General features: G+C 37.3%; 1 protein-coding gene across 1 annotated transcript in view; it reads right to left on the bottom strand.

The window, feature by feature from the left end:
- Positions 1 to 219: 219 nt before the first annotated feature.
- LOC142337485 (peroxiredoxin-2-like) overlaps positions 220 to 15,575 on the bottom strand; it is a 538,029-nt gene continuing 522,673 nt past the window's right edge. Inside the window, exons 4-5 of the mRNA XM_075386739.1 lie at positions 15,231 to 15,371; positions 220 to 921 (exon numbers count right to left, since the gene is read on the bottom strand). Coding sequence (XP_075242854.1) covers positions 784 to 921; positions 15,231 to 15,371 — 279 coding nt within the window. The 3' untranslated portion in view covers positions 220 to 783. The remainder of the gene's footprint in view (positions 922 to 15,230; positions 15,372 to 15,575) is intronic.

Here is a 15,575-nt window from a genome sequence, read left to right as displayed (position 1 = left end):
CACCAAAACCCAAATTTTGAATATTCATTTTACGGCGTCATATTTGACAACCAAGATAAATTTTCAGCACAAAATTTGGTTGAAAAATTTGATTACGACAAATTTGAATAGTTTGAATAGTTGAATTTTTTCCAATCATTCGGCGGAAGCAGTAAACGCTTCCGCTTATTCCATTCGGAGCTCTCCACTTGACCCCTGATTCCTTGAGAAATGAGAATGTACAGATTGAACAATAAATTTGAGCTCTTTACACTTTACGTCAATCTTTACACTTCAAAAGTGTGTCTCAGACACCAAAACTCAAATATCTGCCAGCTTGAACTTTAAGAAGCAGTTGATATAATTTAGCATTATTATATTAAGGCACAAAGAAATGAAATAAAGGATACGGAGGGCAATATATAATTTTACAAGAGCACAAAGTTAATGTAAGACAAACCAACTATTATGACCTAGGAGCATAAACCTTAATGATAGTTTCATATTACATCATTATTCAACTTTCATTCGACTAACATCCATAGAAAATGGTTATTTGGGCACTGAGTACAAGAGATTCCAGGAAACCGATTGGCATAAATTTAGGTTAACCGAGTTGGCGTTGGTAAATACATTACTAACCGCATTGCGCTTAGCGACATTAAGTAAACGATGAATGTTTTCGCAAAACACATCTTTACATAAGACAGCCTCAACATATTTTACAAATAATCGTGCAAGTTTCAACAGTTTTTTATGATTTAGGCATAATTATTTATGATTAAGCGCTTCCGCATTCTATGTTTACTTGCTCTTGGTTGTCTGTGGGTTGACCTCGGAGAAGTACTTGAGTTTGTCTTGTGGGTTTGGAATGATAGTGGCTTGGCCTGGCTTCCATCCAGAAGGACAAACATCTGCATGTGTGTCTGTGTACTGGAATGCCTGAAGCAAACAACACAAATGCGTTGCAACATAATGCACGTTCACTCGCGGCATCTCGCAGTAATGGTAAAGTGACTCTGCTTGAAGTCACTGAGAACTTCTGGCGTTTATCGAGAACCGCGAAGTGGTTCGAGATATTAAGTCAGAATTTCGATGTGACTTCTGCAGAGTCACTTAGCCATGCTTAAAACACGAAACGCGCACGTTTTAAAATGACGAAAGTCAACGAAATTCAGCCTCTGGCTAAGCAGCAACTTCTGGCATTTTGACTTCTGGCACTGCAGACTTTCGGCATTTTAAAATTTGCACGTGAGTGTTTTAAGTGAAAAGAACTCATGGTTTAGACCCGATGGCTTGAAGATCACCATATTCAACCATTAAAGCCTGAAGGTTTTTACTCAAACGCATAGCACACTGACACCGGACGTAAACATAGCCCCCCATTACGGCATATTTAGGTTGATTGAGGTGGGGGGGTATAGTATGCGTTACAGGACCACAAAGTTGGGAGGCTATAATGGGAAAGACCCCATTTTCGTATGCAAATGAGAATTTGCCTCCATTTTAAGCAGTAGAACTAGTCTAATTTTTTATTATTGACGATTTTTATGCCCTCTGACTTTTCAGTTCTTAGTAGTTTGTAACAACCCGTATTTGCAACATTTGTGTTTTAACAATTCATTATAATCAGGAGTTCTCTTGTAAGCGAAAAGATAGCAAAGAAACTACCACACAAGGCATAATTTAAACACCAACAAACCTTTGATTTTTTTTTTGAAAAAGATTCCATGCACGGTCGAAACCAAAGTTTCATTTACTCGAAAAAATTGTCATAGCGGTCAGAGAAAACCGTTCTTTTCGCGCATAGAGAAAACTCATAAAAAACAGACACTTTAAGCCCAATAAAGCAATCCCCCCGGCCTAGTGGGCATATAAATTTTAAGCCCCTGAGACATGTGCTATATTTTATATTGCAACATGCTATATAACAACACAAATTTTAATTGGGGGGAGAAGACACTGGACACATAGAAAACACTGGGGACAGAAACAGACTAGATTCCTCCATTCTATATTGAGTCAGAAATATTTTCGAAAGTCTTGAAAACGACATAGATGACAGATTGCCGGAAAATTTCTTCCTAGACTACTGTCACACTACCAATGAAAAAACAAACATACCCGGCAGATTGCCGGAAAATAGCCGCCGTTGATTCCAATAAGCATGATTGGGATTGAAATAACAGAAGATATTGAAAAAAAGAGATTTTTCTACAAAAACATTTTTTAACGATTTATTTTGATGGCATTTCGCAGTTGAACATACTTCTGTTTCTTAGAGAGAGGCTACAGGGGCTACTATCAATAACAATAAGCATTAGAGAGAGGTAACTAATACTTATAGGAACGACGTTCAAATATCGGGCATCTAAAATTGGGCTTTATGGGTTTATCCCGTTTCTATTTCTGACTTCAATTTTTTATACTGACTCTGTTCATTTTGAATTGCTTTGCTGAGCAACTGATGTTCAAAATCACTTTTAGCAGAATGAGAGAAGAGAGAAACTAGCCTAGAGAAGTCAAAAAGATTTCACGCAAAATGTTGAAAAGGCGGCAAAATGAGGTAAAGCGAAACATTTTTTTATTCGACGAAGTAAAAAACATAGCAGGACAAGTCCTGACGTACAATTCAAAGAATTTTCATTGACTAAACAGAAAAATAGATTTAGAACGGACTATGAATGGAATGGAAAAATCATTTAGAAAAAAATCCTATCCAAAAAATCGAAAAAACAGTAAAAATCAAAGTGAAATTGCCGCATGTGAACAAAAAATCACTACCGATAAAGCGAATTTTTGTTCAAACACCATATTCTCACTCTACTTTAAAATTAGAGCGAAAAAGTTTCACGCCGCAAAACCACTCGCTTTTTCGCTCCATTTCCTGTTTCGGCGTGACCAAAATCACTACTCCAATTTGACTTCAAAAATCATGAAAATGTGTGAACAGATCTTCAAAAAAAAAAAGACAGCGCCCCAATACAATTCAAATTCTTTGAATTGTAAAAAAAATAGGAGCGCTATAATAGCCGGCTGAGAAGATGAGGGCGGCTATTAAAAAGCTAAACAATAGAAAGTTTCGCTTTTTCTACATAAGTTTGGGACGTCTTGAAAGACTCCTCGATTTGTAAGAAATTGTTTTTAACTCATGTACGGTTTCTAAAAGCTAGCTGTTCTCATTTAACCTTTAGTTAGAGTGCTATATCCCAAATAACCGACATACCCTACTAGCCTCAGGTTTACTGCCCTCGCACAATAAGCGGGAGCTTAATTCTGTTGCAGCCTGGTCGGTGCGATGTTAGGACCCGCACAAAAATCACTAGGGCATGATGGTATTAGCTGGCTTGCTATAGGCCAATACGTAATTTAAATTTAAAAATAAACCAAAAATGGCGGTTTTCATTTGCGGTTTAGTTGTAAACAACTCTCAATTGAGTTCAGTTGCAAACAATTTCTAATGAGAGAGCAATTTAGATCACGCAAAACTCGAAAAGGCAAGGCAAAAGATTGAAATAGAAAGTCAAGTCGGTCAATCAAAAATTTCGCATTAAAAAGGACACCAACGACTAAAATAATCACTTCGTTCTTTCTTCAAAAGCAATTAATAGTTCAACCCATTTAAGTTGGGAAACAATTAGCGAGGAACGTTTTTTGAAGAGAAAAATATTCATGTAAACAAAAATAAAAACGTAACAAAAACTTAATGACAAATAAAAAACAATACGAAGTCAGTAACAGCTCGATCAATCATAACTTTCCCTTCTGTCAAAAAAATCTGAGATTGCCAAAAAAGCAGTAATAGCTTCCTGGGTTTGTAAAAACGAACAATGAGACGTCAAGAGCAACGAGACCTAAAATTTTTCTAAAAGTTGTGGTGATGTCTATATAATTGATTTAGACTGTAGTAGTAAGATAATAGGGTACTAAGATAGGGGGGGTTATCCTTCGAATTAATACGTGTGATAATAGGGGGTTATCCTTGGCGGCGCTACATGTAAAACAACGGCCGTGCGTGATACATGTAAATTGGCATGTAGGTTGATTTGGGTGGAAAAGCCTGGCTAGAGTCATTTTTGAGTGAGCGTTCATAAAATCGTATGGCTACAATTGCTACAGTTGATTTGAAGAGTATTCACGAAACTTATAAGGAAATCGAAAAAGAATATTCACAATACGGTGAACGGTTTTTATACTTTTTAGCTACTTGTCTTCATTTGGATCCTGAGATTGATTTAGATATAGCTTTGAAACTACGACCTTATGGTGGTTTGATTGGCATCGACAATTCAGCCCTCGACAAATATTTTAAATCGTTCAAAATTTTGAGACTGCATGCGATACTTCATGACGCTTCCGGTTTTGTATATGAATATAGTGAAAAGGGTCCAGGCTATTCCTACGTATTACCTTGTTCAGTCACAAATGAGTACCTTGGTCATGTGACTGGAATTGCTTTTTGTTTATAAGTAAAATCCTTCAAAAATAGTTTATTCAATTTGCTGGAATGTTCAAATCTGGAGCAGTTGTTCTTGATTTTGAAGGCTTTAGAAGTAAAAAATCTGGATTTATAATAAAAGAACTTGCGGTATCTACCAAAAATTACAACGATACAATTTCGTTTTTACCTCCAAACTCATTTAACATACTTTCTTCGAGTGAGCAAAGATCTTTCCTGTGGGTATCTAAATTTCTTCATGGTCTCTCATGGGAGACAGGAGAGTACCCTTATCATTATTTGCAACAGATTTCTCAAAGTACAGTTCTTCGATTTCCCTTTTCTGATTTTTACGCAAAAGGATTAAAAAAACGGAAACTTTACGGCAGCTGTTACAGAGGAACGTTATCAACTTGGAAACTTTGTTTTGCCCAAAAATTGAACACTTGAAATTATATCGGGAGACACCAGTTTGTGAATTACATGCATTGAGTTGCCCAAAACGACAAAGAAGCAAGCATTGTGCCAATAAGAAGGCAAAACTCTTTTACCAGTGGCTGACGAATGAATCGTCGGTTGGAGAAACCAGCTCCGTCTCTACTTCAAGTGAATTTGTCTCCAAATTTGAGTTTACAGTTGCATAACGCCTGAAAATCAGTTAACGGTTACTCTTATCAAGGAAGAAAAAATTGACACAAGAGGGCAAACAGTTTTGAGAAAACAGCAGATCGTGTGTGCTGGTGCTGAAATAGAAGCTTTCAAGAAGTATCTTTCCCTACTGGAGTACTTTCAATTGTACCATGTCTTTACAAGAGAAAATGAAAAGGTTGAAACTAACCCCTTTACCTACGCCCAAGCGTGCAGTGCCAATTCTGATATCTATGGACGATGAGACTCTTCCCGATGAAATCAACCAGCTGATTAAAGAGAACAATGTAGAGTCAATTGTTTTTAGAGATAAACGAGATTCGATGAATGCAAACTATACAATCACTTACAAACAAGGAGACAACGACTCTGGATATGCTTTGTATGAATTTTTTATTGTTGAATAATTATGCAACATTCTTGAAAAGCAATTCATTTTTTGAATAATTTTGTTTCAAAATGAGTCAAACCGAAGATCAACTAGATTCGGGCGGAGGCATAACTGACATGGTTTTTGACGCTGACCACCAAGAAAGACGATCGTGGAGGTTTTGCAATTCGAGATTACCTCGATCAGAGGTTGTATACTTTACACAAATCTTAATAATAATTTTTCTTAAAACTGTGTCTCTCGCCAAGTTGGTTTTTTTCAGTCTCGACTGTGAAGAATCCACATTTTGGTTTTCACTTCTCTCTTGTACAGTTGGATACGCTCTTCCAAATCCAAAGTTATGAATAAAATTATTTCCACCTCTGACCGGTTGTTCATGGCCGTTTGCGGGCCATCTTGTTGCGGGAAAACTGAGCTCATTTTCAAAATGTTATTAGTTGGCACTTTTTTCCCAGAATTTCAAACAATTTATTATTTTTATCAGCATGATCAGCCAAAATTCCAATCGTTAGAGAAGAAACTGAACATACATTTTAAAAAATTCTCTAATTTTGAACTCATTTCAGAGTTAGACAACTGCCTCCTTGTGTTCGATGACTCATGTGAAGAAATTTTTAATGACAAAGAATTTTCAAAATTAGCAACCGCAGGGCGACACAGAAACATCAGTGTAATTTATGTTAAACACAATTTGTTCCAGCAAAGCAGATGGTCCAGAACAATTGATCTAAATACAACACATATCATATTGTTTAAATCACCACGTGACACACAACAGATTACTTTTATTGGTAGACAGTTGAATAACTCTCAATTTTTAAAAGAAAGCTATGAGCTGGCAACTAAAGAACCGTTTGGTCATTTATTAATTGATTTGGATCCCAAAACATCAGACGTCTTGCGCTACTGTTCAAATATTGTTCCTCCAGGACCATCAATTTTTTATCTGCCATCAACTAAAGCCGTTATTACAAGTTTAAGCGATGAGAGAGAAAGAAGTTTGTATGCTGGGGCGGCTGCTAAACATATCGGATACAAAACTAAAAGAGAAGATAGAGAGAGCTCCAAATCATTTCATTAAATTCCTTTGCGAATGTTTGCTCAACATTGTCAATGGTAATGTTCCAATACGAAAGTTTTGTGCAAGGTTATGAAAAATCATTCAGAAAACTATTGTCTAGACAAACAAGTTTGAAATAAAAAGAGGCAACTTTTTGCTAGAGAAACAGATTTGGTCAAAACTGTTGGTTTCGCTTGTTATCGTTGTTTGACAAAATCGTAATGCACACCGAAGAATTCATTTTAATTCCAAAACGAATTTTTGCTTCACATCAACCGGTAAAAAAAAGTTTTGGACAATCCCCTTTACAAACAGAAAGCTGCACAGTTGTCTCTTTTGCAAAGAAACCACTCGAATTCAATGGAAAAATCAGAGAAAGCAGTTGAACCAGTTGAGACTGCAGACAAAATGATTGAAACAGCAGAAGAGGAAAAAACAGAACCCATGAGCGAAGACAGCGAGATTGAACCAGTAGTGAAAAAACAAAGAAAAAGCGAATATTTCGACTCCATATTGTTAGAGCTAGATTTTATGAATAAAAACCAAATCACGAGATCAAAAATCATACTTGACTTGATTAACCAATCTGAAACAGTAACTGTAGAGTCGAACGACGTTCTTCACGTAAATAAAGAAAGACTGGGCATTAAAGCTTCAACATTTCTGTACAATCTGCAGCAACCAACTAAAAAAATTGACATTGAAAAAAACTCCAAAATTTTAATTGCTCTTAATATCTCACCTCATCTTGTTGCAAATACACATGCCAAGCAAATCTTGGAAGCCTCGTCTGAAAGTGAACAAGAGTTTTTCCCAAGTAGAGAACAACCCAGTCGGCAAGAGCTCTTCTCTAGTAGAGAACAACACAGTGGCTCGAAACCAACCCAAAAAAGATATAAAGAAGAACCGGACCAAACGACAGACAAAGAAGAGACCAGTCAGAAGATGTGGTCTTTCTTTTCCTGAAGTAAAAAAATTGGATCAGTTTTATTTAAAAGGACCAGCATCGTATGGAAGCATAAAGCGGTTACAGACGCAAAGCAAGCTCCCTCTAGGTAAAATTCAGTCCTATTTGGAGACAAAGCCGTCTATCACAAAGTATCGTTCAATTCGATTAAAATTTCCCAGGCTTAAAGTTTTTGTAAAAGACATCAACGAAATTTGGTCTCTGGATTTGGCACACGTTGATAAACTGGCAAAGTATAACCGCAATATAAAGTATCTTCTAATAGCGGTTGATTGTTTGTCAAGATATTTACGAGTGGAACCAATGAAAACAAAGTATGCAACCGAAGCAACTGAAGCATTCAAAAAGATGATCAAAAACAAACAGCCCGAAAAAGTATGGGTTGACGATGGTACAGAATTTCTTGGAGCATTCAAACAATTGTGTACCAAACGTGGAATTCATTTATATAGTACCTTTAGCGAAAAAAGTCAGCTTTTGCAGAGAGGAACATTAGATCTCTCAAAAAGATAATTCATCGGTATCTTGAAGAAAAGTGGACCTATAGCTACATTGACCAATTAGACCAATTTGTGAAAACAATCATTTCAAGAGTCAATCAAATAACAAAAATTGCTCCTAACAAAAATAAAAAAACGAATGTGCCACGACTATTGTCATTGGCAGCACAAACAAGCTCAACTCAGAAGCCCAAGTTTTACATTGGAGACTTTGTGAGAGTAGTTAAAAAAGATAAAGCATTCAGGAAAAGTTATATGCAATCATTCACAGACGAAGTCTTTGAAATAACGGGAATACCGACATTAAGCCCACCAACATACACCTTAGCCGACGCAGACAAGGACCCAATTCAAGGAAAATTTTACCAACCAGAATTACAACTTGTCAGGCTCCCTCTTGTTTAAAATGTCCAACAACCGGTTTGAAGACGAGTTTACAGTTCACGTTGTTTCATCAGCTTCAATGGAAATATTTGATTCAAATACATTTGCATCATTTCGGAATTTTTTCAATGACGAAATTCAACTTGCAGGTGATTGGAGAGTGGCGCTAAGTGAAATCATATTCCCAACAAAAATAGAAAACATAGTAAACGGAAATTTAATTGCTTACAACTTAAAAGACTTTGAAGATTCCCAAAAGATTTCTTCGGGAGCCAATGTTATTTCTAGACCTTATAGTGGACAGCAATTTAGTTTTATGCCAGGAACCTTTGATACAGTGGCTCAACTTCTTGCTACAATTAAGCGAACAATTGGCCTGCCCCATTTTTCATTCAGAGAGTTGAAGAGCTCTGGGAAATATGAAATTTTGTTTGGCAAGTATGAGGGAATTACGTTTCCCAGCGAAGAAATTCCAAGCATTATTGCATTTAAGGGTATTCCTGACGGTAATGGAATACACATTGGGTACAAAATGATTCCCAATGCGAACAGGTTTATGAAAAGTGATGATACGAAAGCTTATTATGGGGAGTTCCCAGCTGACCTTTGTGCTGGAAAACATCTAATTTTCATCTACACCAACATAATTGAATACCAATACGTCGGTGACACTAAGGCTCCTCTTTTGCGAGTCATTGATTCAAAACAACGTCTGAAAAACGGTAGTGTTTGTGAGCTTGAACCCACTCATCGGATAGTTTTTACAAATTTAGACTATAAGAAGCTCCTAACCAACACAATTCAATCGATTTCAATTGAACTGAGAACGGAAACAGGACAATTAGTTCCCTTTTCGGGAACTGGAAAAGTTATTCTAACACTACAATTCAAAAAATTTTCCCATTGGATTCTTATTATGCCAATCAAGCAACGTCTTTGCCTCACTTCTCTGGACATTATCGTCAAAGAGGAAGTGGTTTTGGAGCTCTAGCTGCAGGCATTGGACGTGTTGCGCTACCTTTAGCACGTCGTTTCATTTTGCCTACAGCGAAGCGTATCGGGAAAGAGCTATTGAAACAAAGTGTTCCAGAGATTTTGGATGTAGTCGGAAGCAAAAAATCTCCTAAACAGGCGTTTAAAAATACAATCTCAAAAACTGTCAAAAAACAGACAGGGGGATCTCGCCGAAATACTTCACGTCAGAGGAATTCAATACGAGTCAAGCCACAGAAAGCAATCAACAAACGCAAAAAAACCATTTCAACGCACAGAGCTCCAAAAAGAAGTCGGTCAGATTTTTTTGCCAGAGTGAACGATGATCGCTAATTTGTTACCATCAGAGGCAACTCACAGTTCTTTGGATTTGTTCGAAAAACCTTCTCTCTTAGTAACATTCGATGGTAGTTTTTGTCAAAAGTTGGGCCCAGTCTACAGTCCAAATGGACCCATGTTGGAATTTGAAGTCGCCGGTGACCGACTAACAGAAAATTTTCTTGGAAGTGAAATGTAAAATTGTCCAGTTATCAGAAGCTGATTTGAGATATGACGCAGGAGCAGCAACAGATGTTACGAAGACAGATGCTCCCTATTTTTGCAATAATGTTTTACATTAACTCTTCTCTGACTGTACAGTGTCTGCTAATGGACTAAAAATTTCGAACGCTAACGGAAACTATGCTCATAAAAGTTTTATTGAAACAGAATTTTCACATAACAAAGATGCAAAAAACACCTGGTTGGCATGTCAGGGCTATTCCTACGAAGAAAATCCAGGAGCGCTGTCAACTGGAGAGGTGAACAGAAGGAAAGCCTTAGTGAGGCAATCGGCTGAGTGCACATTTTACGGTAAAGTTGCTGTTGACTTTTTCACTTGTGACAAACATTTGCTAAGTGGTGTTACACTTCGCATTGCATTTAGACGGTCAATAGATGATTTTGTTATAATGTCTGACGATGCAGCCAAGCACTACAAAGTAAAAATTGTCGAAGCTAATTTGTATGTGCGCAAGATGACATTGAACGATGATGTCGTATCGGCTATAGAAAAAACTTTGTTAACAAGTCCAGCTTCGTATCCCTACTTGGAGACTCTAACAAAAACATTTCTGGCATCAACGGGTCTCCACAGTTGGAAACAAGAAGATATTTTTGCCAGAGAACCGATTCGTAGACTAGCAATTTGTCTGAAGACTAACGAAGCGTTTCTTGGTAACAACAGACAAAATCCATTTAATTTCCGCAAATTCGACCTTGAGCAGATTTATATTTACCGAAACGGTTTACCTGTGGCAGACAGTCCAATATCAACAAGTGATGACAAACGTCTCTACTTTGATACAATATCGGATTTAGCTTACATCGACAATGGTCATGGAATAATTTTGACAGAATACCCGAACCATTTCATAATGGTTTTTGATTTGACCAGCACCCAACAAGCATCCCATGATTTTATTCATCCTGAGCTTACAAATTCGTCAATTTCTATTGAGTTGAAATTTTCTGCGGCCCTACCGAACAATATAGAGATTTTCATTATTGGCGAAAAAGCGAGCACAATTTTTGTTGATAGTGCAAGAAGAGTATCAAAGAATCACAACCTGACAAATTAACGATGGATGAAGATGATATTAATGATTTAATCCAAGGCTGCAAAACTCTTAAATACAAATTTCATGGCGTGTTTGCGGCCAACAACTTTCCGGAAAAAATGAGCAGAAACAGCTTCCTTATTGTTAATGCAGCAACTGCTGAAAATATTGGCACCCACTGGTTACTTTTATGCAGAAGGAACAATCAAATTCTGTTTGCCGATCCCCTTGGTCGGCCCATTTCATCGTACAAACACCTATATCAAAGAATAATTTCTGTTGGCAACAATCACAATATCTATCAACTCTTGGAGAATCAACCAATTCAAAATGCAAACTCTAAACTTTGTGGACTGTTTTGTATTTATATTGCTCATTTTGTTTTCAATGCTCAAAAACTTGTAAATATTAGCGATAATGAATTGATTAGTTTTGCTTTTCATATGATGTTCTAACCTTACTAACTTGAAAATTTTATTTTTTTTCAAAACTTTACTTTTTCTTCATACACAAAGCGAACACTCACTAAATCAGAATCAATATTCAATTTTCCATATCCACTCAAAAAAATATCCATAATTTGACAAAAAGCACCAGAATGAGGACCATACAAAATTGTTTCAACTCTGCGTAAAGTTTCACTATTAACAAAATCAGTTTGAATTTGTTTTGATGGAGGCCGACAATTGTAGATAGTCTTTTGGGCAACTACTGGCATCTTGGCACTCGTTTTGGGATTGACATTTGTTTGTTTTGCAGAGCTGCTTTTCGATAGAGTGTTGTTGTTGTTGTTGTTAGCAAAAGCTGGTAGTCGTTTGCGCACTGACTGTGAATCAGTTTTTTTCTGCAGAACTGTTGAATTCGATTGCTAATTTAAGCTTTGAAAACACATCTCCATTAGTCTCCAAATTTGGTGCAGTCCAAAACAAGAACTTGAAAGCTGTATAAACACAAGGCACAGGAAAGCTTTGAATTCGTTTCAATGTTTCGTTTTCAAAAGTAGTTGTATCAATCAGAACGTGATAATGGCTACTTACTAAATTGCAAAATTCGGAATCAAAATGTGCACACACTGCATAACAATTTCCAATAGAAAAGGTAGGTTTCTCTTCCACAATGAGAAATTTGAACTGTTTCTGAAATTGTTTAAAGTAATTTGGAGAACGCTCAAACATCGCTTCAACCATCGTTGTTGACAACTTCTTTTTGAATTTTTGGTTTCTTCGCTGGTGGTGGTTTTGGCGATGACTGCTGATCAGCCACTGAGTTCTGTATTTTGCTAGCTGAACTGACCAAATTTTCAAACTCTCCAAGAGTTAACGAAATTCTCTGTTCAAACTCGTAATCGTCTGTTGCTTTTTTGAACAATTTCAGAAATACATATGTCCCTGTCCTTTCATAGGTTTTCAGCGTTGCCCCGATTAAGCGCTTATCAGTTTTGGAAATATCGAAATAACAATCTCCAAACTCTGTGTCTTTAGTGGAAGTGAAAGGCATAGTGTGCAACTTGTTTTATTACTTTCAAGTGTTATAATGTGTAAAACTACAATTCAATGGGTGCGGCAAGTTGGGATTAAACAAGTGTCGTCAAACTACCTTATTAAATCCAAATGATTTGTGAAGACAGTCTCAAGTACGCCTATGGCGTACTTGAGTCTGTCTGTTGTTCAAATATTGCATAATTAACTTCAGCTGTGACCTTAGAGATAAGACAAAAAACATATGTGACCCTAGGTGTGTACTTGAACTAGCAGTGCTGTGTACACTGTTTATTGGAATTATATGTGGACCATATGTTTTGGTTCTATAGAGAAAACAAATGTGCCCCTGGGTGGGTTTTTGACGTCATTGAGGATTGTAGTGTACACTGTTTATTGAAATTATATGCGGGCCATATGTTTTATTTCTCTAGAGAGAACAGATGTGACCCTAGGTTTGTATTTGAACCAGCAGTGCAGTGTACACTGTTTATTGGAATTGTCCATATGTTTATATCTTGGAACAGATGTGACCCTAGGTGTGTATTAAAATTGGAAACACATGTGAAACTACAGCAGTAGGGAAATTCTGATAAGAATAAACATGTACCAGTGTACAATGAAATGCTAATAATAAAATACGTTCTAGATAAGAATTGAGTTAGTACAAACTATAGACTATATCAACCCATGTATAATAACAAATGTAGAGCATGTAACAGAGCATATACACTACCAAAACTAAAACCAATTATGACCCCAGACATAAACTGTTGATTTACACGTTGTACAATACAACTTTAGAACTAGGTATTCATTTTCGTTAAACCTTGCGTTCAGTGCACTTTGCTTTCTTTCAAGAGTTCGTTACCAGATAAACAATATTTTTCAACCGTCTTTTATCAAATTGGTTTTAATTTCTTTCTCAAAATTTGTGCAAAAAATTATGTGCGTTCAAATACTTGCTGAATCTGTTATTTCTTTCGAGCGAACATTGGTTTATCAGACAGTGTTCGAAAACTTTGTTGTGCTGATTCAACAGAAGAGACAAGGTGATGTTTGGCAAACTTACCAGCACTGTTTGATACCTAAGCTTTTCATTAACGCAATTGCTTCTTTACCAGAGAAGACAGAACCAGCAGAATGCAGTCTTATTACATCAGGGGGACATTTACCTCCAAAAGCTTTGCCAACATTTCAACATTTTGACATGGAGTCATTACCAAACGACGTTAAACGAATTTTGTTTCGTTACGATTGCGACTGTGTGCCTCTGTTTGAAAACCAGTTAGGGGCTTATCAAGCTTGCGAAAACTTAGCTGACATGTGGGGCATAAAGTCATCACCTTGCTCCCCAGAAAGTCAATCGCAATTGGATTCAGCCAGCTTGCCAGTAACACCAGCAGTTGATCCGAGTCCCAGTTTGACGCCGACATCTAGTCCATCTTTCTTTGCGGGAATTCACGAGAACAATTCTACCGCTCTGCTCAGTGAAAACCAGTTTGATACAGCGTTACTTTCAGCTACACAATTTCAAACACCAGAACCAGCACGTGTTTTTGGCGTTACAGACACTCCAAAGATTTGCAATGCACCAAATCCGAAGGATAACCCCCCTATCTTAGTACCCTATTATCTTACTACTGACTGTACAGTTGCCCTATCCAAAAATTGCGTAAAAGAATGAACAAAACGCTGATTTAAAACAAGCCTGACGTCAGTGGTGAGACGTAAACACAAAGAATGAGAGAACGTCATTAATAGCTCCGCTGAGCTATCGCCGCTATCGAAAAACACCCGATAAGTAATGAGTCTTAATTAAACTCTCTCTCTCAAACTTCAGAAAAATGGAGGTCTCGTGGTAGGAAAACAGATTCACGAGCGATTTTGAAATTATGGCAGCAAATCTTATTCAGCAGGATAGTCACTGAAAACAAATGGATCAAATTTCGACATTTTTATTTGACTTTTAGCTCTAAATAAACATGACTGACTAAAGTCGGGCAAATTACTCTCAAATGACCGGTTGGTTTCGATAGTAGCCATCTTGGGTGTAGAGGAGGGTGAGATGAGTATGTGTGTGTGTGGGGGGGGGGGGCAAGGCAAGCGTTCGGGGGGGGGGGGAGATTGGTAAGGCTGGACGAGCGTGGGGTTCAATTTCAGGTGGAAGAGGGTGGACAAGGGAAGTGTTGGAGGGGGTGATTGGGGGGGGGGGGGATAGGGTGACTGAGGGGGGAAACTTTTAATTAAGAACCGCCCTTCGCACCATGAATTTGTCTCGTCCAGACAGTTTTGCTGAATAGCATACTTAAGAGGCTAGTAAGGCTCTAATAGAGCTGCTCAATCACTTCATAATCTCGAGGCCTGTTTATCCCGTTTTTGAGGAAGAAAAGTTAAATGGGTCAGATGAAAAATCGGACAAGCGAAAAACAGAGCAATAAAAAAGACCGCAGGACTAATATAATTACTACAAACTTTGTTTAAGAACAGTTACCTAATAAATGAATTGAGCTATTGCAATATTTTAATTACAGCAGTTAAATCAGTGAAAATGGATCAAATTTCGACCCTATTAATTTGACTTGCTAAACAACCACTAAATGAGTTGAACTGTTGCAATACCTGATGAGAGAAATAAAGAAGAGCAAACATGAAACAGTAGCATAAAACGTGACTCGAAATTCAACTCAGTCAAAAATCGCCCACGCATTAAGAACAGCGCAAATAAAAATTATGGCTAAAAATTTGAGGTTAATTATTAATTTGTATTGATGCGTTTTCAATTATTTCTAACCTGTACTAGTCTGAGAGTCTCGTCGACACTTCTGCCAACCGGGAGATCGTTCATTGTGATCTGTCTCAGGATGCCCTTTGAGTCTACAATGAAGAGACCTCGCAGAGTGTGACCCAGCTCCTCCAAGTAGACTCCATAGTCCTAAATTACACAACACTTCCCTACTGCTCCTATCTAACACACTTCTTACCTTATATTTTTCATTTCAAACATTTTTACCGTTTGGTTATGGAGTAATTTACTTGTTTAAGAAACTTGCACACCAAACTTTCAGAACCCAAATCGCAATATTCAGGTAAACGAAGATGGGATAAATCACACCGTTGCCTGGACTTACTTCGAATC

The sequence above is a fragment of the Convolutriloba macropyga genome, chromosome 4 (genome assembly GCF_964194025.1).
Source record: "Convolutriloba macropyga chromosome 4, txConMacr16.3, whole genome shotgun sequence".
NCBI lineage: Eukaryota > Metazoa > Xenacoelomorpha > Acoela > Convolutidae > Convolutriloba > Convolutriloba macropyga.
Note: the sequence above shows the minus strand (reverse complement) of the source record. Positions and strands in the feature narration are given on the sequence as shown.